The sequence below is a fragment of the Ovis aries genome, chromosome 24 (genome assembly GCF_016772045.2).
Source record: "Ovis aries strain OAR_USU_Benz2616 breed Rambouillet chromosome 24, ARS-UI_Ramb_v3.0, whole genome shotgun sequence".
Lineage (NCBI taxonomy): Eukaryota > Metazoa > Chordata > Mammalia > Artiodactyla > Bovidae > Ovis > Ovis aries.
This window is the reverse complement of record NC_056077.1, coordinates 1,852,672-1,872,630: the sequence shown is the minus strand read 5'-3', so window position 1 is coordinate 1,872,630 and position 19,959 is coordinate 1,852,672. Positions and strand designations below refer to the sequence as shown.

The 19,959-nt window shown below is 65.3% G+C and overlaps 2 protein-coding genes across 14 annotated transcripts in view; one reads left to right on the top strand and one right to left on the bottom strand.

Moving 5' to 3' along the window:
• Positions 1–228: 228 nt before the first annotated feature.
• NME3 (NME/NM23 nucleoside diphosphate kinase 3) lies at positions 229–1,417 on the top strand. The gene is made up of 5 exons (XM_027961830.2): positions 229–283; positions 398–528; positions 641–742; positions 811–923; positions 1,019–1,417. Exons 1-5 carry the CDS (start codon positions 238–240, stop codon positions 1,134–1,136), a joined length of 510 nt encoding a protein of 169 aa, XP_027817631.1. The 5' UTR covers positions 229–237; the 3' UTR covers positions 1,137–1,417.
• Positions 1,418–1,453: 36 nt separating this feature from the next.
• The window catches only part of MAPK8IP3 (mitogen-activated protein kinase 8 interacting protein 3), a 44,015-nt gene continuing 25,509 nt past the window's right edge, over positions 1,454–19,959 (bottom strand). For 9 of the 13 annotated variants that reach the window (XM_027961817.3, XM_027961825.3, XM_027961818.3 and 6 more), the window contains 27 exons: positions 18,656–18,899; positions 18,394–18,496; positions 18,082–18,200; positions 13,154–13,165; positions 12,358–12,375; positions 11,156–11,213; positions 10,731–10,883; positions 10,003–10,084; positions 8,853–8,983; positions 8,364–8,420; positions 8,103–8,273; positions 7,391–7,517; positions 6,997–7,092; positions 6,730–6,888; positions 6,099–6,264; positions 5,699–5,881; positions 5,409–5,598; positions 5,194–5,310; positions 5,041–5,121; positions 4,884–4,951; positions 4,622–4,770; positions 4,124–4,295; positions 3,936–4,049; positions 3,728–3,766; positions 3,367–3,546; positions 3,105–3,254; positions 1,454–3,011 (listed from right to left, as the gene is read on the bottom strand). In XM_027961817.3, coding sequence (XP_027817618.1) covers positions 2,890–3,011; positions 3,105–3,254; positions 3,367–3,546; positions 3,728–3,766; positions 3,936–4,049; positions 4,124–4,295; positions 4,622–4,770; positions 4,884–4,951; positions 5,041–5,121; positions 5,194–5,310; positions 5,409–5,598; positions 5,699–5,881; positions 6,099–6,264; positions 6,730–6,888; positions 6,997–7,092; positions 7,391–7,517; positions 8,103–8,273; positions 8,364–8,420; positions 8,853–8,983; positions 10,003–10,084; positions 10,731–10,883; positions 11,156–11,213; positions 12,358–12,375; positions 13,154–13,165; positions 18,082–18,200; positions 18,394–18,496; positions 18,656–18,899 — 3,261 coding nt within the window. In that variant the 3' untranslated portion in view covers positions 1,454–2,889. The remainder of the gene's footprint in view (positions 3,012–3,104; positions 3,255–3,366; positions 3,547–3,727; positions 3,767–3,935; positions 4,050–4,123; positions 4,296–4,621; positions 4,771–4,883; positions 4,952–5,040; positions 5,122–5,193; positions 5,311–5,408; positions 5,599–5,698; positions 5,882–6,098; positions 6,265–6,729; positions 6,889–6,996; positions 7,093–7,390; positions 7,518–8,102; positions 8,274–8,363; positions 8,421–8,852; positions 8,984–10,002; positions 10,085–10,730; positions 10,884–11,155; positions 11,214–12,357; positions 12,376–13,153; positions 13,166–18,081; positions 18,201–18,393; positions 18,497–18,655; positions 18,900–19,959) is intronic. The other 4 variants (XM_027961819.3, XM_027961824.3, XM_027961822.3 and 1 more) reach the window with 3 other exon arrangements.

Sequence of the window (19,959 nt, the reverse complement as noted above, 5' to 3'; positions counted from 1 at the left end):
GGGAGGAACAGGCTGTCACTGCTGCTTACGGCCGTTGATGCGGAGACCCGAGGGGACTGGGGCGGCCCGGGCGCGGCCGTAGAGGTCCCGGTGTGGTCCTGGACGACAGGTGCCGCCTCGCTAAGCCCACCGAGGCTGCGGCTCCTGGCGACAAGGCCGCTTTAAGCACAGGCTCCGCCCGGTCCGCGCCCCGCCCCCGCCTCGGGCCCGCGCCGCCCGCGCCCCGCCGTCGCCATCATGATCTGCCTGGTGCTGACCATTTTCGCCAACCTCTTCCCGGCGGGTGAGCGGCGGGGGCCGGGCCACGCGGGGCAGGGAGGGGGTGCGGCCGGCCTGGGCGGGCCGGGGAGGGGGTGCAGCCGGGCCTGACGCGCCCCGACCCCGCCGGTCCCCGCAGCCTATACCGGCGTGCACGAGCGTACCTTCCTGGCCGTGAAGCCCGACGGCGTGCAGCGGCGGCTCGTGGGCGAGATCGTGCGGCGCTTCGAGAGGAAGGGCTTCAAGCTGGTGGCGCTGAAGCTGGTGCAGGTGAGCGCCAGGGTCCCCAGCCGTGGGGAGCGGGGCGGGGTCTACGGGCGTGGGGCGGGGCCCCGGGGGCCAGAATCCCCCGAGCACGCGGCCTGTCTCCCTACCTCCCCAGGCTTCGGAGGAGCTGCTGCGGGAACACTATGCCGAGCTGCGCGAGCGCCCCTTCTTCGGGCGTCTGGTCAAGTACATGGGCTCCGGGCCGGTGGTGGCCATGGTGAGTGTCGGCGGGCGGGCAGGTGGGCGGGACGCTGACCCGGCGCTGACCTCCGACCCTGTCGGCAGGTGTGGCAGGGTCTGGACGTTGTACGCGCTTCCCGGGCGCTCATCGGAGCCACGAATCCGGCCGACGCCGCGCCCGGCACCATCCGCGGCGATTTCTGCATCGAGGTCGGCAAGTAAGTCGGGTTCCGACTCTCCCAACTGGGCTGCGCGGGGCCCTGACCGAGCTCTGCCTGCTCCGGGCTGTGCTCATGCCGCCTCTCCCGCACAGGAATGTGATTCACGGCAGCGACTCCGTGGAGAGCGCCCGCCGCGAGATCGCACTCTGGTTTCGCACTGACGAGCTCCTGTGCTGGGAGGATAGCGCGGGGCACTGGCTGTACGAGTAGCCGGGCCTCTTGGGCAGGTGTGCCATTCCGAAGAGGGCTGCGGCTGACCCCGCGCCCTCCAGGCCCCACCCCAGAGCTGTGGTAGACCCGCAGCAGCCTTCCCGAGCGCAGGTGGTTGCCCGCCTGCCGAGTTCTGGTTGCCTTCCTGCCCTGAATGGGGTTCTCAGGCGCCTCGGCCCAGCCCCTGCCCGTTTACAGCTCGCCTGCAAACGCACCAGGGTGCAGCTCTGGTACTTGGCTTGTCCCGGCATTTGTTTTTATAATAAACGGAAGAAAACTTTTGTGCTCCAGTTGGTTTGGGCGCAGGGACACAGAAGTATGGTGTTAAGACATTTATTACATACAGAGCAGACACGTAGGGTCACTTGCAGGGCCAAAGCCTGAGGAGAATCGTCCCAGCCCCTTCCCCTGGCTGCACCCACCCGGCTCACCCCCAGGTCGCTTCAGGCCCCCTGAGGACAGAGAGGGACTTGACGGACATCACAGTGGAGAGTGGCAGGGCGTGGGGGAAGCCTGCAGCGGTACCGGCTGGGCTCGGGGGCAGCTGCCCAGGGTCTGTGCTTCTCTGTGGGAGGGGGTGGGCAGCAGGGCCTGGGGCGACCCTGCCCAGCGCCTGGAGGAACAGGAGTGAGGCCTGGGCGGGGGGGTAGCAGTCCAGGGCGATGCCCCTCAGAGCAGCAGGCACGGACGCCTAGCAGCTCCTCTCCTTGGCCCTTGGCCTCTGCTCGAGAGCCTGTCATCAGGGCCCTCATGGGAGCAGGCCGCGCCACCGGCCCCAGGCACTTCGTAGCGTGTCTTAGGAGCGGGCTCCTTGGAGACTACACCGGAGGCAGGCCCTGGAGCACTCCTTCCCATCACCCTGAGGCTGAGCCTACGTCCAAGGACTGACCCCAGGAGAGGCCAGGGCCCCCCCTTCTTCCTGAGGCCTGGGCCTGCCCTGGCAGCCTGAGAAATCCCACCCTAGGGGCTTCTGAGAAGGGTGGGACTCAAGGGGCCTGCTCCTACAAGGTGGGTCTTTGCCCAGGTTGAGCCAGTGGGGAGGGGAAGACATGGGTCCGTGAGGGCCTAGCACACGGGATGATCACAGGGCTCGAACGGGATGAGGGCATCTGTCTGTCTTCTCGAGCAGCTGCCCCAGAAGCTTGGTTACGTGCTTTCATGCCAGTTCCCAGGGTGGCAGGGGTTGGGGTGGGGGAGAGCCCAGGGAAGGTGAGCAGCTGGGCCAGCTCCCTGAGGGTTGGAGCCCCGCTCTTGTGGACAGCAGTCAAAGGCAAGTGGACCAAGGGTGGGAAGACTCAGCAGGGTTGAGTCCCTGCTTGCCCCCCGGGGGGACCCTGGGAGAGAGTGATGGGAGTGGGGGACTCAGGGTGGAGCCGGGGCCACCTGTAGGGGTGTGCCCCGGCCTGACCCCCTACCCCCCCCCCCCGGGGTTCTGCCTCGCTCTGGCCCTGCAGTGCCCTGGGCCTGGAGGACTTAGGGCCAGGTGCCGGCCAGGAGCTGCTGGGGGGCCGGTGTTCCAAGAGGCTCTGCAGCCTCCCTGGTCAGACACCACCCGCTCCCTGCCCCACCCCCAGCCAGACCCGCTGCTCTGCCAGCTCGCAGGGGGAGGCCCGGGCCTCAGGTGAAAGCTGCAGGTTGAGAGGTCAGAGTGGGGTGGACGGGCGCCTGGCCGCCCGGGGTGGCGGTGGGCAGGTGGGCGGGGCATATGTACAGGTGCGGGCGGCGTCAGGCGGGCAGGGTGGAGGGGCGCAGCTCACTCGGGGGTGTAGGACACCTGCCACACGATGATGTGGCTGCGCTCGGCCTTGGACAGCACCGGCTTCACCTGGCTGACGTCCCCCACGCCCTCCTCCGGCTCGTCGTCCTCGCCGTCGCCTGAGGAGAGCATGGCTGCGTGAAGGGGCCGCCCACCAGTGAAGGGGCCTCCGGCCCAGGACGCCCCGGCCCTGCCCCTCATTGCGCCCTCACCGATGCGGAAGTCGATGTAGCCCTCCCCGCCGCTCAGCACCAGCACGTTCTTCAGCTTCTGGGCCTCGGCATCTGCGGCAGGAGCAGCGGGCCCGGGGCCCTCGGAGGGGCTGTCAAGCACGCTGCCATTCAGGGTGGCCAGCACATTCCCTGCCGATGGCACAGGGCCTTAGCGGGGCGGCGGGGACCCCGCGCGGCCTCCTGCCAGAGCCTCGCTGCAGCCCTTGGGGTGGGGTGGGGTTGGGGGGTGCCAGGAGCTCACCTGGCACCGAGACGAAGAATTTGACGGCGTCCCGGTGGCCGTGGAAGCAGAGCTGCGCCTGCGCCATGGAGCAGTAGGGGATGAAGCTGCTGGCTGCCCGGTCGCTGCTGTCGTCCCCGTACACGTGGATGACGCCGCCAGGGCGGGCCCCCTCTCCCGACGTGGGGGACGTCTTGTTGGCTGAAGAGAGAGGGGCCAGGGGTGCTGAGCCTGCACACTGGGTGGGTGGGCCTTCCAGCAGGTGAGGGATGGGGTGGGGCCTGCCTGGGGCCCACAGCTGAGCCAAGGGCAAGGCCATCTCAGCCCCAGGGCGCCCAGGATGGGGGCCTCCTGAAAACGAAGGTGGGCACTTTGGACTCACCTCGCAGCCCCAGGAGCTGGCCTCGGTGCAGGACCACGGCTGGGGAGGGTGAGGGCAGGGCAAGGACAGGAGAGAGACAGGTGGTCACAGAGGAACTGGGCAGAGGGGGCTGCGCCCGGGCAGCCCGCATCCACCCATGTCCTGGCAGTGCGCCCGCCGGGACCCTAACGTGCGCCCACCATCTCCGCAGGCACCTGGGGGCACTCACTCTCAGTCAGGGGGATGGAGATGACGACTCCATTGCCAGTGCCCACCCAGAGGCGGTTGCCCGCGATGAGCAGGGCCGTGATGCGCACGAAGGAGAAGCCCAGCTTTCCCGTGCCTGTGGGAGCAGGGGGTGGTCAGCGGGGCGGCCTCGGGGGACCCCCACCCCACACGCTGGCCGGCCGCCCTCACCCAGCATCTTGCTGACGTAGGGCTCGATGTCCACGTCCTGCAGGTGCTGGTGGGTGTGGGCGTGGTAGAGCCGCAGTGTGGAGTCCAGGCGGATGGACACCCAGACCCCGTCGCCGATCCATGCCAGCTGCCGCACCTGGCTCTCCCGCCGTGGGTGGGCATCAAATGACTTCTGTGGGGTCAGGGCAGCCCGTCAACGGGGCGGGGTCCCTGAAGCTGCCACAGCCGAGGCAGCTCACAGCCGCCTTTCAGGGCCTCATCGCCCTCTCCTCCTGGGGGCCCCGGGACCTCCCCACAGCTGTGCCGAGGGAGGTGCCTGGGGCCTGCGCAGACTGCGACTGCTGGGTCAGAGGGAAGCAGCAGGTGGGCTCCAGGCAGATGGGCATTCACAGCCCGGCCGCCCATTGCTGGCCCATGACCTCGGACAAACCAGTCGCCCCCTGAGGGCGTTTCCTGCGACCCCATGAAGCCCCACGTGGGGAGCCCTGCCGCACTCGCCTCGATCTGCATGGTCTTGGGCTGGATGACGTGCACCTTGTTCTTGTAGCCGCACCAGACGCGGTCGTGCACGACGGCCATGCAGCGGATGGAGTGGTGCGGGTGGCCCAGGTCCATCAGGTGGTAGTTGCTCAGGTCCCACTGGCCATCTGCACAGAGCCCGCGAGCCCTGCTCAGGCCTGGCTGCGCTGCCTCTGCTCACGCGGGGGGGCCCGCCCCGAGGGGATGTCAGGCCCCCCTGCACCCTCAAGCCAGCTCTCACCTTCACCCCGGTGGAAGATGGCCAGGGTCCCATCGGCCAGAGCCACCAGCACGCGCCCCTTCACGTGCCTGTGACGGGAGGGCAGGTGGGCGGTGAGCTGGGCTCAGGCCACTGCCCGCAGCCCTCCCTGCCCACCCGCCCCGGTGGGGTCACGCACACCAGGCTCAGCACCGAGTCCTTCAGCTTGATGGAGTGCAGACACTTCTTCCAGCTGGCCACAGCTGAGTGCACATAGAGCCTGCAGGAGGAGGCCGGTGGGCGGGGGTGCCCAGGGCGCCCTCCCCACCCTGACCCCCGTGGCCCCGCCTACCAGCCGTTCTGGGCTCCCAGCCACATGGTGGGCGCGGCACTGGTGCTGCCTGCGGGGTCCCCGCTGGGCTCCGGCTCGGGCTGCACGCCGCTCACGTCAGCCTCTGGCCCGTTCTCACTGTGGGGAGGATGGTGGCTCCAGGGAGGTCCATGGAAGGCTGGCCCTGCCCCTGCCAGTCCCCCCAACTCCCGCTGTCCCATCCTGAGAGAGCCCACCTGTCAGGCTGGGCGCTGGGGGGCGGGGTGGGGGCTGGGTCCGTAAAGACATGCTCCGTGAGGGGCCCGGGCCGCACAGTGGCTGCCTCTGCCTCGCTGGGCCCTGCATCGGGCACCTCTGTGGCCTCCGTGGCCTCCTCCGTGGATGGAGCCGGGTTGACCTTCCCATTGGCGACAGCCGACACCTCCCCTGTGGAAGGGAGGGGTGAGAGGAGATGGCCACAGGCCTGGCCTGGGACTCACCCTGGCCCTCGTCTAGCACCAGGGTGTCCCTAGGGCCCAGGACTCACCCTGGCCCTTGTCCAGCACCGGGGTGTCCCCCCGGGAGGAGCAGTTGCTGCGTGGTACGTTGCAGCGCGTGGCACAGCCCACCAGCGTGATGCCTGCCAGCACCCCATCCGTGCCTGAGTCCTCGGGGTTCACGTCGCTGTCCAGGAAGATCTCCCCTGGAGGGTAGTCGCCGTCGCTGGCGGCTGGAGGGAGTCATAGCCGTCACCCTGTTCTGAGGGGCCCCTGTGACACCCCCCAGCTCCAGTCCCAGTGTGGGTGTCGGGAGGGAAGGGGCTGCCTGTGACGCCACCCCATCTCCTTGTCCCGGGTGAGTACCACACTGGGGTCTCTGCCTCTGTCAGCGACAGGACGGGGCAGTGAGCGCCCCCCGGATGCCCGCCCTGGGGACCCAGCACCCACCAGGGATGCTGGAGATGCAGAGCACGTGGGCATTGCACACGGTGAACTGGTCCACGACAGTGCCCGGCTGGTTGGCGTCGATGACCACCACTTTGCTGGTGGTCAGCGTGCTGGTGAGGATCCACACGCGGCTGGAGGTGGCATCCGCCTCAGGGAGCTCCTTGGCCTGTTTCCAAGCACAGGACAGGCTGGGGCACCCACTACTCTGGCAGCAATGGGGGCCAGTGAGGGGGCCCCACAGTCTCTCAGGATCTGGCCTTGCCCATGGCCTCAGGGCACCTGAACACCCTCCCCCGTGTCCAGGACAGCAAGAAGGCAGAACTGTACTCTGTGTCTAGGTCCAGGCACTCAGAGCCTCACCTCCCCAGAGGAAAGCTAAGTTCCCAGCATTAAGGCGCTGACTCCTACCTCAAGCCTGGAGGTGAAGTGAAGCCCCAGCATCCAGCCCCTAGCCTAGCTCCCCCGCGGGCAGAGACTCCCGCCGGGCTGCCCTAAACCTCCGCCCCTCCTCGCTGCCCCGCCCACCCTCAGCGGACCTCAGGTGAGCCGGGTCTCAGGCCACTGTCCCCAGCTATCCTCCAGACTGGGCGTGGCAGAGCCCTCTGGACGACAGGACGCCCGCTACCCTGACCTTCTTCTTCTCGGGGGACGCGTGGTTGCTCTTGGCCTCTCCTTCCACTTCCCGGTCGCAGGTCAGAGGGTCGCGGCCCGGCGTGGGCTTGACTCCATTTCCAGGGCCGTCCTCACTCAGCTTCCAGCCGCTCAAGTTGACGCCCGCGGCACACCACAGCTGGGGGAAGGCGGCTGTGAGGTCAGGGAGCCGGCCTCCCCCGGCTTCCCCCCCTCGTGGACGTAGCTTCTGGGGGCCTCTGCCGCCTGGCGCGCTCCGGAGCCTCACCTTCATGGTCGGGTCCTTCTCCACCAGCGGGCGGCAGTACACAGGGACCGGCACATTCTTCATGCGGGTGTCCTCCTGGCCGCCGTTGGGACTCAGCTGCAGGAACAGGGCAGCGCGCGCTGTGGGCGCCAGGCCGGGCAGGCTCACCGGTGTGCGGCTGCCGTCTGCTGCCGGGTGCTGCCGGGTGCTGCCGGGTGGCGCACTTGGGACCGCCCTGCCCCGCCCACGCCCCGCCCCAGCTTGCACCTGGGACCCCGCCGCGCCCCAGCACCTGCTTGTACTTGGGGGCCCGCCCACGCCCCGCCCCAGCACCTGCTTGTACTTGGGGGCCCGCCCACGCCCCGCCCCAGCACCTCCTTGTACTTGGGGGCCCGCCCACGCCCCGCCCCAGCACCTGCTTGTACTTGGCCGGCAGACTCCAGCCGCAGGCCTGCAGCCGCCCGTCGTCATTGCGCACGTGCTCGCGCACCTGGCGGTACTGCTCGCGCTTCTGCTCCCGCCGCGCGGACGACGTGCAGTCGCTGGCGGGGAAGGGCGGGCGGGTCACTAGGTCTGCGGGAGGGCGCCTGTGCCCCGGGGCTCCCCCTCCTGGACCTGCACCGCCCTCGCCAGGCACGCATCTGACGGCTCAGAGGCCACTCCAGCAGCTTGCCCCGGCCCAGGTGTCCCTGTCGCCGTCACCCACGGCCGTCCCCCTTCCTTCCCCTTCCCTTCTGGGGAAACCCCCGCAGTCTTCTGGCCTGGCACAGAATTCCCCATTCGGCCCTGGACCCAGATTCTTAGCTTCAAAACTAAGGACAGCACAAAAATCCAGACACAAACTCATTCCCCAGGAAGGAGCTCAACGCTGCAAGAAAAGTTCCTGTCAACTCCGAGAACCTCTGTGGAGCAGAGGGTGCAGGAGCCGCCCGATGGGGCTAGGGTCGCTTCTGGCTGCCTGGTGGGGGTCACTAGAGGAGCAAGGCCCAGCCCCTGGGACCATGCGGAGGGAGTGGGGGGAGCATGGCCTCGGCCAGGGATGCCCAGTGCTCCCATGGGTGTGCACGCCTCAGTGGGACCCCAGAGCAGCACGGTGGGGGCCGGAGGGGAGGGCTGGGGAGACTCACTCATCTGGGAAGAACTCCAGGGGCCGGCTGCCCACTGCACTCTGGCACATGCCATGGTTGCGGCGCTGGCTGAAGCCGGCTGTGGTGGGTGACTTGTAATGGATGTTCACAGAGGGGTAAGACCGCTTGGCCGGAGGCGGGCTGGACGAGGAGCTGAAGAGGCGGCTGAAGCTGCCGGCGAGGCACAAGGAGTGAGGGCAGGCCCTAGGGGCAGCCTCCCCAGTGGCCACTGCCCACACCCGCCCACAGCCCCCAGCTCACAACTGCCAGATGGTGGACTTCTTCTTCTCCTGGACAGACGGGTGCTCGCGGGATGCTCTGCAGGGAAGGGGACGGGGAGAGGCCCTGCTCAGCCCAGCCCAGCCTGACTCTACCCTGCCCAGTCCAGCCAGCCCCCGTGCCATCACTGGGCCCTCCTGCCTCCCTTGCCTCAGACCCTCCCCCTGGACACAAACACGGGAGCATCAGACGAGAGTGGCTCCTGGGTGTTACCCATCACTTCCTAGAGGGACCCTGCCACGCTGGCCCCTCTCTAGCCCCAGCCTCTCTCTAGCCCAGAGGGTACATCCACTGGCCAGACCAGGGCTGCACCGGAGGCCTGGCTCTGCTGGCCCCTGCAGACCCACCAGGGAGGCCCTGGCACCCTCAGTCCTTCGGGAAGAGAGGGGGAGGGGGAGGTCAGCCGCAGTTCCCTCCCCAGGACCTCTGAGAGCAATCCTCGCCCCCGATCACAGGAGCCTGGAGGCCCACCTGATCATCTCAGTCCACCGCACGGCCTCCTGTAGCTCCATCAGCCGCTCTTTGTACTGGTTGCGCTCCATGAGCACGCGGGCCATCTCCACTCGCGTGAAGCGGCGGCGCTGCGCCATGGGGATTTTGTCCTGCGGGGAGAGTGCCTCTGCTCAGCGGTGAGGGGCCGCCTCCGGGAGTGGGCGCACCCCAGGGTGGCTTCCCCATCGGCTCAGGCAACACGGTGGGGAGGGCTGGGCTCGGGACAGCACCACCCACCCAGAATGGGTCCCCTTCTTCCTAGAAGGCCACATGGCACACTCCAGGGCCACTACGCGATGTGTTTTCCTAGAAGCTCCTGGCAATCCCAAACGCCTCCATCAAGGCTAACAGGTGGGACTGGCCCATGGGCACAGCAGTAAGGAGGATCTGGGGGGGTCTGGTGAGCAGGACCTGGGTCACTACGTCAGAACTCATTGCTTGAGGTACCGGTGAAGCTGCTGTCCCTTTCAGAACCGTGTCCTCATGCAGCCCTACTTGGGGCCGCCCTCCCTGAGTGCCCCCACCGTGGTACTCAGAGTTCACAGCTGTGCTTGGAGCCTCAGGCGCAAGGCACCGGTCGGGTGCCTCCCCCACCAGGCCCCAGGTGGGTGGGCCTTGGGGAGCGGCAGCTGCCCAGGACACCTGTGGCTCTGTCCCCTCCTAGAGTATCTGGAGGTGGGGGCCGCATAGGGTGGGCCAGGTGAGAGCTAGTTTCCCAGGTGCCGGCTGTGGGATCGGCCTCCCGATAGGTGTGTCACACGACCCCACAGTAACAGCTGATGAGTGTGAGGTTAGCATCCAAACGTCACCTCAGGTTAGAGGCCCAGGACCGCCCTCTGTGTAAGGAGGGCAGCCAGGTCGCTGGGCCAGGTGAGCGGGGGGAGCCTGCCCGTGACTGCGGGCAATCCACAGCTGCTAGGACCTGGGAGAGGTGGCATCCCACAGGAAGGGGGGCTGGTTCTGACCTCATAGAGTCCAGGGTGGGGGTGCTGCTGCTGGGTGCAGGCTTCACACAGGAGATGTGAAGAGGGCCCAGAGACTGGAACTAGGGCATCCCGCTGACTGCCCCATCGCGCCCCGCCCCGCCCCCGCGCCCCACCACGCCCTGCACGTTAATAGTGGAATATACCAATTCTGTACAGAGACAGCTGCTTACATCCTCCACCTCTTCTTTGGGTTCACGGTGGGCAGTGATGGCCTCCGACTTCACTCTGTGGGATGAGGACGGGAGTGGGGCGGCAGTGAGGCCCCCCAGGGCACCGACGGGGCTGTATCCCACCTCTCAGCTGCTCGCAGGGCTCTCCCCTCAAGCTATAGGCCCTGAGCATTCCTGCTGGAGCCCTGGGGCCCCCCACACCCCTGCCCATGTGCTCCCCGAAGCCCGGCCAAGGAACAGGACCTCCAGTCAGCCGGCCAAGCGCTGGTGGGAAGGCAGTGCTGGCCAGGGGAGACCTGGCCCTGAGCCCCACAGACCCCGCACAGGCGCCCTCACACCTCCCTTTCCTGTCTGCAGCCAGAGGCACCCGGTCGGGAGAGCGGGGTGACGATGGAGGAAAAGGCCACAAGGAGGTGCAGAGCACTGAGGGGGTACCCCAGCCCTTCCTGGGCTGACTGAGGGCGAGGGCAGGGGGGATCGCCGGGACCCACAACGGCTAGAGGCCCTTTCCCCTCTCCCCTCCTCCTAAGCGAAAGGCCGCGTGTGAGCGCGGCGGGAAGGGCCGGCTCAGCCGCTGGATGAGGGACACCCAGGAGGGAGCGCTGTCCCTCGTGCAGGACTCCCGAAGGCGACAGGAAAGCGCGCCCAGGGCGGGGCCGGCCCCGCCCCACGGGAGCCCCGCCCCCACGGGTCACGCCCACCTCCTCAGCTCCTCCTCCAGGTCTTTGATGCGGTTCTCCAGTCTGAGCTTGGCCTGCCTGGCGGCCTCCAAGTCCCCCTTCAGCGCCTCCTGCTCCCCCGACAGCTGGTCCACCTTGGCGATGAGGTCGTTTTTCACCACGTTCAGAGCGTTTCTTTGAAAAGGCAGAGAAAGACGAGCTGCTGTGTGCATTAAGGGATGGGCTCTCAGAGGTGGCTGCCCACCCTGGTGATCTGAGCACATACACCCTGGTCCCAAAAGTGAATGAGCGGTGACAGGTGGTGGTGAGAGGCTGTGACCCCTGCCACCCTCCAGGAGGGTGGGCTCAGTCTAATGGGTCCAGGTTCTCCCTGCAGGCCACCCTGCAGGCTGGGTGGCTGTAGCTGTTACAGGAGCCCCTGGCCAGTGGAGGGAGGGCATTCTTACTTGGTTTCTAGAAGCTGTGAGTTCTCCAGCAGCAGATTCCCCACTTCCTTGCCCATTCCTGAAACAGAGGGCACGGAGTTGTCACATGTGCCTGGTGAAGCCAGACCCTGATGCCCATCCCTGTCTCAGAGTAACAAACGTCCCCCTGGGGGAGGGGGTGCAGCCCACGCTGGAAGGACCCCACCCCGGGGGCCGATGCGAGGGGCCAAGGACCAGAGGCCCGAATTGCAGGAAGACACCAGGCTGGGCCATCCCGGGAGAGGCCTCTGCTGGTCACGGCGCAGGCTCTCCACCAAGCAATGCAGTCGGGGAGGGACCTGCTGCATGTGAGCTCGTGGGGTCTTGGCCTGACCTCTGCAGGGCACTGGGCAGGTCCCCGGGTCCTGGTGGACACCGCAGCCCTGGGCTGAATTCTAGCGCTCAGCGATGGGGATTGCGGCTGTCTATTGACATGAAGTCTGCGCACCAGCAGGGCCTGGACGGCACCTCGAGAGGACTCTGCACAACCTCCTCCATCTCTGCCCGCCCCGCCCAGCGTCACCACCCTCCCTCAGGAGCACAGAGGCTGCAGTTGTGGTGATGGGACAGGGCCCCGGGCCCAGGGGGAGGGATGGCCCATGGCAGGTACGGCCCTCAGCGGGCTGGGAGCAGACCTGGGACCTGGCCCGAGGGCAGGGCCGGCAGGGGGCAGAGGTGGGAGTGAGGAGGGCAGCGCTCTCGGGGTGGTGCCTGTGGGGACCCAGGAGGCCACAAAGCCCCAGAGCACAGCTGATCCTTTAGGACAGCCTCCTGCGCAGTTCGCCCCACAGCCTAACGCGGCCGCAGCGTGAGGTGACCCCGCAGTGTGCCCAGCCTGGATCCCTTGCTGTTTCCGTTCCCAACTCCCCGTCCCCAGCGGGGCCTGCCTGCCCTTCAGGTGGGACGCAGCTGGCCCTGGGCGCAGGCCTTCTGAACTAACGAGGCTCAGAGACACTGAGGCCCCCCTCAATCCATCGAGGGCCTGCTCTGAAGGGGTCAGGTATCCACTCGCCACGCCTGCTGGGGGCCCCATACCCCCGCCCAGAAGCCACGGCCCTGCTGCCCCCACACGCCCCCCATCAGGCTCAACAAAGCAAATGGCTCAGGAAGCGTGAGGGGGTGTTGGGGAGGCAGAGGAAGCCAGAAGTAGGGAAATGCATACTGAACCGGGGCCTCGGCCTTACCAAAAAAATCATCACGCACTATGGGCGCCATCCCAGTCCCACGGGAGACAGGCGGCAGGGCGGGAGGAGGAGAGGGAGAGAAGAGAAGCGCGTTAAGCCCGCGTGACGAGCGGGCGGGGGACGTCAGGGCTGCTGCTCGTCAGGCTAGGGGTGCTTGCGGGAGCGGGATGGCGGGGCAGAAAGGTCACCCTTGGGCGACGCAGAGGCCTGCCAGGCCAGGAGCGCCGAGCGGTGAGGGGCCCTCAGGGCAGCCCAGTGGACCTCTGACAGTGACCTCCTGGGAGAGGTGGGGGTTAAGGGTGGGGTCTCTGCAAACGAGGGGGAGCTGTGCCAGGCCCGGTGCCTTCGAGTGGGTGTGTGGGAGATGACCACCTGAGGGTGGTCAGGGCCCCAGAGCCTCTACTGAGAGCAGGCGGGCAGGCTGTGGCCCACGCGCCCCATGCAGAGGACCCCTGACTTCCAGGCTGCACCCGACAGAGGGGAGACACCACAGAATGGGGCCCGCACGCGGTATCGTTAATTCTTGGCCCTGTGGAAGCTGAAGAGACAGCCTCGGAGGAGAGGCCGGGTCCAGCGCGCAGCAGCTCCCCCTCACTTGTCGAGGTCCCTGTCCGCAGGCCAGTGGAGCAAACCAAAACAAGCTTCGGAGCAGCAGTGGGCTGGCAGCAGAGGCATGCGTGCCTTGGTGGCTGGGGCCGGGGTCGGGTGGGGACGGGCTGCAGCTGGGGTGTCCCAGGGTGCCACCCCTCCATCGGGATGCCACCGCGGGGAAGAGGGTGACAGCAGAGATACACACCTGAGAACTCCCCTGCAGCCACGTCCAGCGAGGCACGGAGAGACCGGGGGGTGGGGTGGGGAGGAAGCGACAAAGGTCAATTGGTGACTGAAACCAGCAGAATCAAGAGACTCTTGTTAAAGAAAAAGCAGCAGTGACCGGCCATTTCGGGTTGAAGAGCCCGAAAGAGTATGAGGGGACATCCCCAGGCCCGTGGGTGCCAACTGCCACTCAAGGCAGGGCCCCCGCGGGAAAGGGGAGGCTGGGACAGCACGGCCCTCAGTACCCGGGCCTGGGGTGGGCGTGGCCCTCTCTGCTCCCCCCACCCATCAGGAGGGCCACCCGCCCCTGAGGCCAGCCCGTGTTGGGGGCTTTGGTGGGTGCTGGGCGTCCAGCCTCATAAGCACCCCCAGAGTGGGTGAGCTGCCGACACGGACCTGGGCTCGGGGGCGGGGGGCCTGGGCCAGCCCAGGTCTAGGTGAAGGGCAAGACCTCAGGTCAAGGACGGCCAGACGACCAGGGCCCTCTCCTTTGCCAGGAGGAAATCACTGAGTCAGGATGGGGTGGGGTGGCCCTTCTTTGTGCCACACTGCTCCCCGCTACCCAGCTGAAGACTTGATGGAATGGTGCGCTTCCATATGGTTCACTTCACGCAGAGAGAAATGGTGTAGTCACCCGACGGAAGTGACAAGCGACGGACTCTGCTGGAGGCGCCACAGTCGCTGCCTCCAGAACCTGGTGTTCTTCTCAGACCTCTTTCTACACAGACATCACTGTTTAAAAAAACAAAATCTCGACCACACTCTCCATCGTCTTGGGCAACGCTCCAACCATCACCTTGAAAGCATCCACGTGGAGACGCCCCACTGTTTGCCGCAGCTCCTCTGATAGGCGTTTCGACCCAGGGCTGTGCAGGCACCACAGCACGTGCACGGGCTCCTGTGGGCATGCTTGGCCCTATCGGAGGAACAGTGGCCTAGCTCCTGCAGGCCCAGATGGCCTCCACGTCACCCATCAGCTCCCACCGCAGCACAGACAGCACCCGCTTCATTTTCATCAATCGTTTGAGGAAAGAGAGTTATCTCTATACTCTCACGGTTCATTTCTGTGTTATTCCTGAAGTTGAGCAGCTTTTCAGGTTTGTGGGTCCTGTGAATGTCCTACTTTTTTCTCTACTCATTTCCTGTTGTATGTTACTTCTTTTAATGTTAATGATAGAGACCGTATATATATAGGCTTTGGCCATGAAGAGAGGCGCAGATTATGAAAATACTCTCCGATATCCTCTTCCAGTTCTGTTATCCTTGTATTTTTAAGTTTCGATCTTTATCCACCTAGAAATTACTTATGTGCACAGTGTGAGGTTAGATTAGACTTCATTTTTTCCAAGTGGCTATTCAACGACTCTAGTACATATGCTGAGTCAGCCACAATCAGGCACCTTCTGGCGTCAGTGACAGGGGACCGGGCTTCCCGTCGCTGACGCGTCCCCCAGCTGAGCCGGACTCTGGGCACAAGAGCAGAGCCCCAGCTCAACCGTCCAGCTCATCCCTGGACACAGGGCTGGCCCCACGCTCCAGGGCTCCGTCCACACGTCCCGAGAGTTCTCCACCCTCCTCAGCTCCTCAGGGCTGCCTGCCCTGCCTGTGCCCCTCACACTGAAGCCTCCAGAAAGGCCCCCAAAGGCCCATCACCCCCAGGAGCAGGGTCTTGTTCCAGCAGAGCTGAGTGGTGCCCAAGAGGCCTTCCACCCGACAAAGTGCCGGGACTCGGGGTCGCACCCTCTAGCTGAGAAGACAGCTCTCCCTGCAGCCCCTCGGAGCAGACTCATCTGGGGTGCTAGTTAGGGCTTCCCGTGGGAAGATCAGGTCAGGCACCCCCGCTCCAGGGAGCCAGCCCCAGGAACCCTGTGCGCATCACACTGGGGGCTGGCGACCCACCTTCACCTACGGCTTCAGTCCTGCGGTTCCAGGTAACACTCACTGGTGTGCGGTTTACAGGGACTGACATCCAGGGTGGTGCCACCTGAACCACAGGAGGTGGCCAAGCGCCACAGCATCTGCCAGCCCGGGAGGCGCCGAGGTGGGAGGGCAGGGACGGCCACACGGCGAGAGTGGACCCACCATCAGCACTGCAGCCGTGGGCATGGCAGGGAGGGGCCAGCCCTGCAGCCTGGGGCCGTGGGGCAGGAGATTTGGCCAGCGGGAGGGATCGACACGGGCAGGCCACCCAGAGCCGCCAGGGAGCGGGGAGGCCTGTGAGCTCCACCGATCTCTAAGAACCAGGTGAGGTGCCACAAGCGAGGCAGAAACCTCAGTCCCGACAGCCAAAAGGGAGACGACCCAAATGCTCCTCGGTGGCTGAACGGAGCACGAAGTGTGGTCTGTCCACACACTGGAACGCTACTGAGCCGCAAAACAGGAAGGCGATCCTGACACGCTCCTACGCGGATGAGGCTCAAAGGCACTCTGCTAAGTGAAGGCAGGCAGATGCAAAACGCACTGACATAAAGTGCCCAGGGAGGCATGTCTGCAGACAGGGGGTAGGACAGCGGCACGGGGTCGGGGGAGGTGGCGGGGACCGCTGCTTGTTCGGGGTGGCGGGTGAAGTGTTCAGAAGTCACACAGTGAGGAGCGCACAGATTGCGTGGCGTGGACATCCCACCTCTGTAAAGCTGCTGGTCGGGGCAGGGCCGCTGCCCGGGCTGGGTGTGAGGTCAAGTCCTGGCTCTGCCTACGCACCTCACCCTGTGACCCTGCTTTCCTCATCTGGGACGTGGGCCACCAGCAGTGCGAGGGGTCAATGGTGGCCGTTCATGGAGCGAGCTGGCGTCCCTCTTCTCGTAAGGACCGTGATGAATGCAGGGATCCTGTCACATGACACGAACGGGGAAAGGCACGAGGCCCGGGGCCCAGCGTCGTCCCTGAGACACCCCGCCATCAGTGTGGCCAGGAGCGGGCCTCCACCCCCGACAGGGAAGCGCACAGTGTCCTGTGCCTGCACGGTTTCCAAGCGGGCAGGGCCCTGGTGCGAAAGCTCTGCCGCGCACGAGGCTGCCCGCAGCCCCTCGCAGCCTCCCCGGCAGGAGGGTGCTCGTTCCAGGGACCACAGCCTGGACCCAGGTGCCTCCTCCCAGCCGCGCCCGTCCCTGCCGGCCTGCCCCCCGTCCCCGAGTCCACACCTGTCCTGGGGGGACCCATGTCTAGAAACCTCTCCTGAAGACATCGCCGGACACTCTGGCAAAGACCTAAGCCCGCTAGTGGCTATGAGAGTGGAAGTCAAACTGTAAAATTTAGAACCAAGATGGAACCCATCAGGCCACTTGCAGTGACGTGAAGATAAGGAAGGTAAAATGCGCCACGGAATCTTAGTCATTCGGGGGAATATTAGCATCAGCACAGAGAACAGGCTGGACGTACGTGGCCGCCCCACACTCTGGGCACACGTGCTGGTGAGGGGATCTCTCATCATGACACGGCGAGGGCGGGGGAGCTGCTTTGGTGTTTATTCTCTTGTCCGCAGGGTGTGATAATTATTTAACGTTATTACCAGCATGTACCCTTTTTCAAAAATTGAGAAAAATGCCTAAAAATTAAATTTATATGATATTAGCTGAAATATGTTAAAAAAGCAGAAAGATGTCAAAATATTAAAGGTGATTATTCCTAATTAGTAGATTTTTTTGAATACTAATAGTTTTTTATATTTAAAAATATGTATTTTTATATAATGCTTAGGAAAAAGATTCCATTTAAAATATTTACTGCCCAGAGTGGGCATCCTTGTCTTGTCCCTAATCTTAGAGGGGACGCTTTCAGTCTTCCTGCACGGAGTGTGAACGTACTTCCCAGTCCTGAAATGTGTGTCTGACAGCCGAGACGGTGGTGAGTTTCATGTGTGTGTTTCATCGCGCCCCAATGCACATGACTGTTCACCCACAGCTGGGCACAGCTGTGCTGGTGCCGAGCCCCGGTGCTGCGGCAGCCCGCAGCCCCGACCCTGAGTAAGAGGCGGCTCCTGGGAACCACTAGACACAGGAGGCGGGGCTGTGCTGGCTGAAAATGCCAGCTGGGCCTCCTTCATCTGTGGGTCAGGCCCGGCGGTGTGGGCAACTGGCAGGCCAGCTGGGCGGCACTGTCCACACGGGAACCCGCTGTGGAGATGCCCCGAGCGCCCGCAGGCGTGTCTGTCAGGGGAGAGACAGCAGCAGCAGGACTGACAAAAAAAACTCCGGGATGCTGGACAGCCCTGCCTCCTCGAGCAGCAGCTGGTCAAACACCATCACACGTCAGAAGGCAGGGCTCCCAGATGCCGCTGGAGGATCGCTACCAGCCCGCTGGACACACGTCCAGATGGAGCAGCGGTGCAGGCTGCAGCTGCTGCCCCAGCCCAAGGAGAAACGAGAGGACCCGCCCCCCGGGGGTTGGGAGGGGACGCACCGGAACCACGGCCCGGCCCCCGCCTCGCTGGCTTGGAGCGGGATGGACGCTTTAGGAACAAGGCTGCCTCTCCAGGCTCTGCTCTGGACACGTGCCGGTTCCAGAGGTGGGGCGGAACCTGGGAGACTGCAGGACTCGCCACCACTGCCCAGAGGGCCCCAGCCCGGCCTCGGGGCTACATGGGCTCTCCCTGCACCATCTCAGACTCATGGAGGGCGCTGACTGTCTGGGCACATTCCTCGAGAACTGGAAGAGCTAACAACCACCACCCTCCCAGAACATCTCCTGAAGGTGGGAGGGGTTCGGCGCAGGGGCCGCTGAGGACTACCGGGGACAGGACTGTTCTTGGGGTGACGGTGTCGTCTGCAATTAGTGGCTCAACTCTGTGAGCACCGCAAACCCCGCAGGGCGGCACCCTCCACATTTACAGCTGGTAAAAGAACTTCTCACAGAGACTCCGCCCTCATCACAAACGAGCACCCACAGCAGGCCCGGGGATGGCGGTGTTACCTAGCAGGTCGGCCCCTTCGTCCACATCTCCGATGACCTCGGAGCCCGCCGTCGACAGCTCGTGGTACAGGGAGTCGGTGTTGATGCCGAAAGCCTTGTTCACGATTCCCTGGGTCGGGCTGCGAAGACACACGGTGAGGGAGGCCAGTGAGTGGGCAGTGCCGCCAGACCGGGCATGGGGCACCCTGTGGGGGCACAGGGGCAGGAGTGGCAGGTGCTGGGTCAGCACCCCAGGTGTTTCCCGCCCTAGGAGCTACAGGCACCTCCCTTGGGGGCACCGACCCCGGCACGGGCTCTGGGCCCAGCAAGCACCTGCTGCCCGTGCGGTCCAGGCGAGGCTCCCGGCCCATGTCCAGCTCTGGGGTGGAGTCGATGATGTCCTGGACGTCAGACCACTCGTCACTGCTGCCCATGCCTGGGGGACACAGTGGAGCCTGGGTTGGGGGTGGCCAGCGGCTCCTGGCACTCCCTGTGGCTGCCCTGGGGCCCCCTTGTCCAGAGACCCCAGGCCAGGCCAGCGTGGGCGGGAGGGTCGGGGGGGTTCTTCTGGGGGCCTGGGGGCCGGGCGCAGTACCTATGCTGACATTGCGCATCTCCTGCGTGACCTGCACCTCCATGTTGCGGCTGTTGCGCTTCTCCCGTGCCCGCTTGCTGTTCTTGGAGCCGCCGTAGTCGCCCAGTGGCTGCAGGCCCTCGCTGAGGGGCGTGACTGCGGCCGAGGGCACGGAGGATGTGGGCGTGTTGGACTTGGTGCCCGTAGTGCTGGGCGTGGCCGCTGCTGAGGACTGGCCCGACTCGGACATCTCGTCCTGTGGACACTGGGGCCAAACACAGATAGAGGGAGGCTCGAGGCGCGGGTCTCGCCCCCGGGAGGCCGGCTGGACCGCTCAGGGTGGGTGGGCAGGTGACGTCCACTGCCTCGAGGCCCCCTCACTTGGGGTCTTTGTCACCCTGCAGTAACACAGCACTTGGGGCCAGAGTGAACGGGACGGGGGGCACTTCTCTCCCACCGGGCTGATTCCTCTTGTCACTCGGCTCATCTGGCTGAAGCCTCTGGCTCTCCAGGGGCAGGTACAGCTTATTTAAAAGGCTTCCCCAGGACAGACACGAAGTTATGTGGATGGGGCAGGTAGCCCCTTGCAGCTGGAGGGTGGACGGAGCTAAGCCCCAGCCCAGGGCAGGGCAGAGGGCCCCCAGCGGGGGAGGGGGCTGGGGAGGCCGGGGTGCCTTCTGACCAAGTTACCGCTCCTCTGCGAGGCCCTAGAGGGCGGACCCCTCCTGCCCCGGCCACAGTCAGGGGCTGTGACACCCCAATTCTGCCAGCGGTGGCCCCTCCCCAACAAAGAGACACCAGGGGACGGGCTTCACTTAACCTCCACGGCCCAGCTGAACTGAAGTTTGCCTTCGACACCCACGCAAGTGCAAACAAGTTGAAGCCCGACTTCCGCAGAATGGGATGCCCCCCAAATATTTCAGGAGTGCAAAAAGACCACATTAGTAAAAACTGCTGTCGACTGCCGACCTTAAGGATCTCCCTGGAGACAGAACACACTGAATACTGTGCTCCCCTCCATCCATCTTTCCTGGGGAACCTCAGTAGCAGCAGCCCCTGATCTTCTGTGAACTGAGCCCGGGGCCCGCAGCTTCTAGCCTGTGCAGAGAAGGGGCACAGTCTCTGGGGGTGGACAGCCCTGTGTCCCCTCCGGGCACACATTCTCCTTGGTGCTTCCAGAGGACCTGATGGTGGGCTACAGCCTTCTCCGTGAAGCTGGAGCAAAGCTGGGACTCCTGCCTGTAACTAAACAAGGCCGACTGGGCTCCTGGGGCTGCCTCCAGGTGAGCGGGGGTCAGAGCTGGTTGGGAACTTCTGAGATCTGC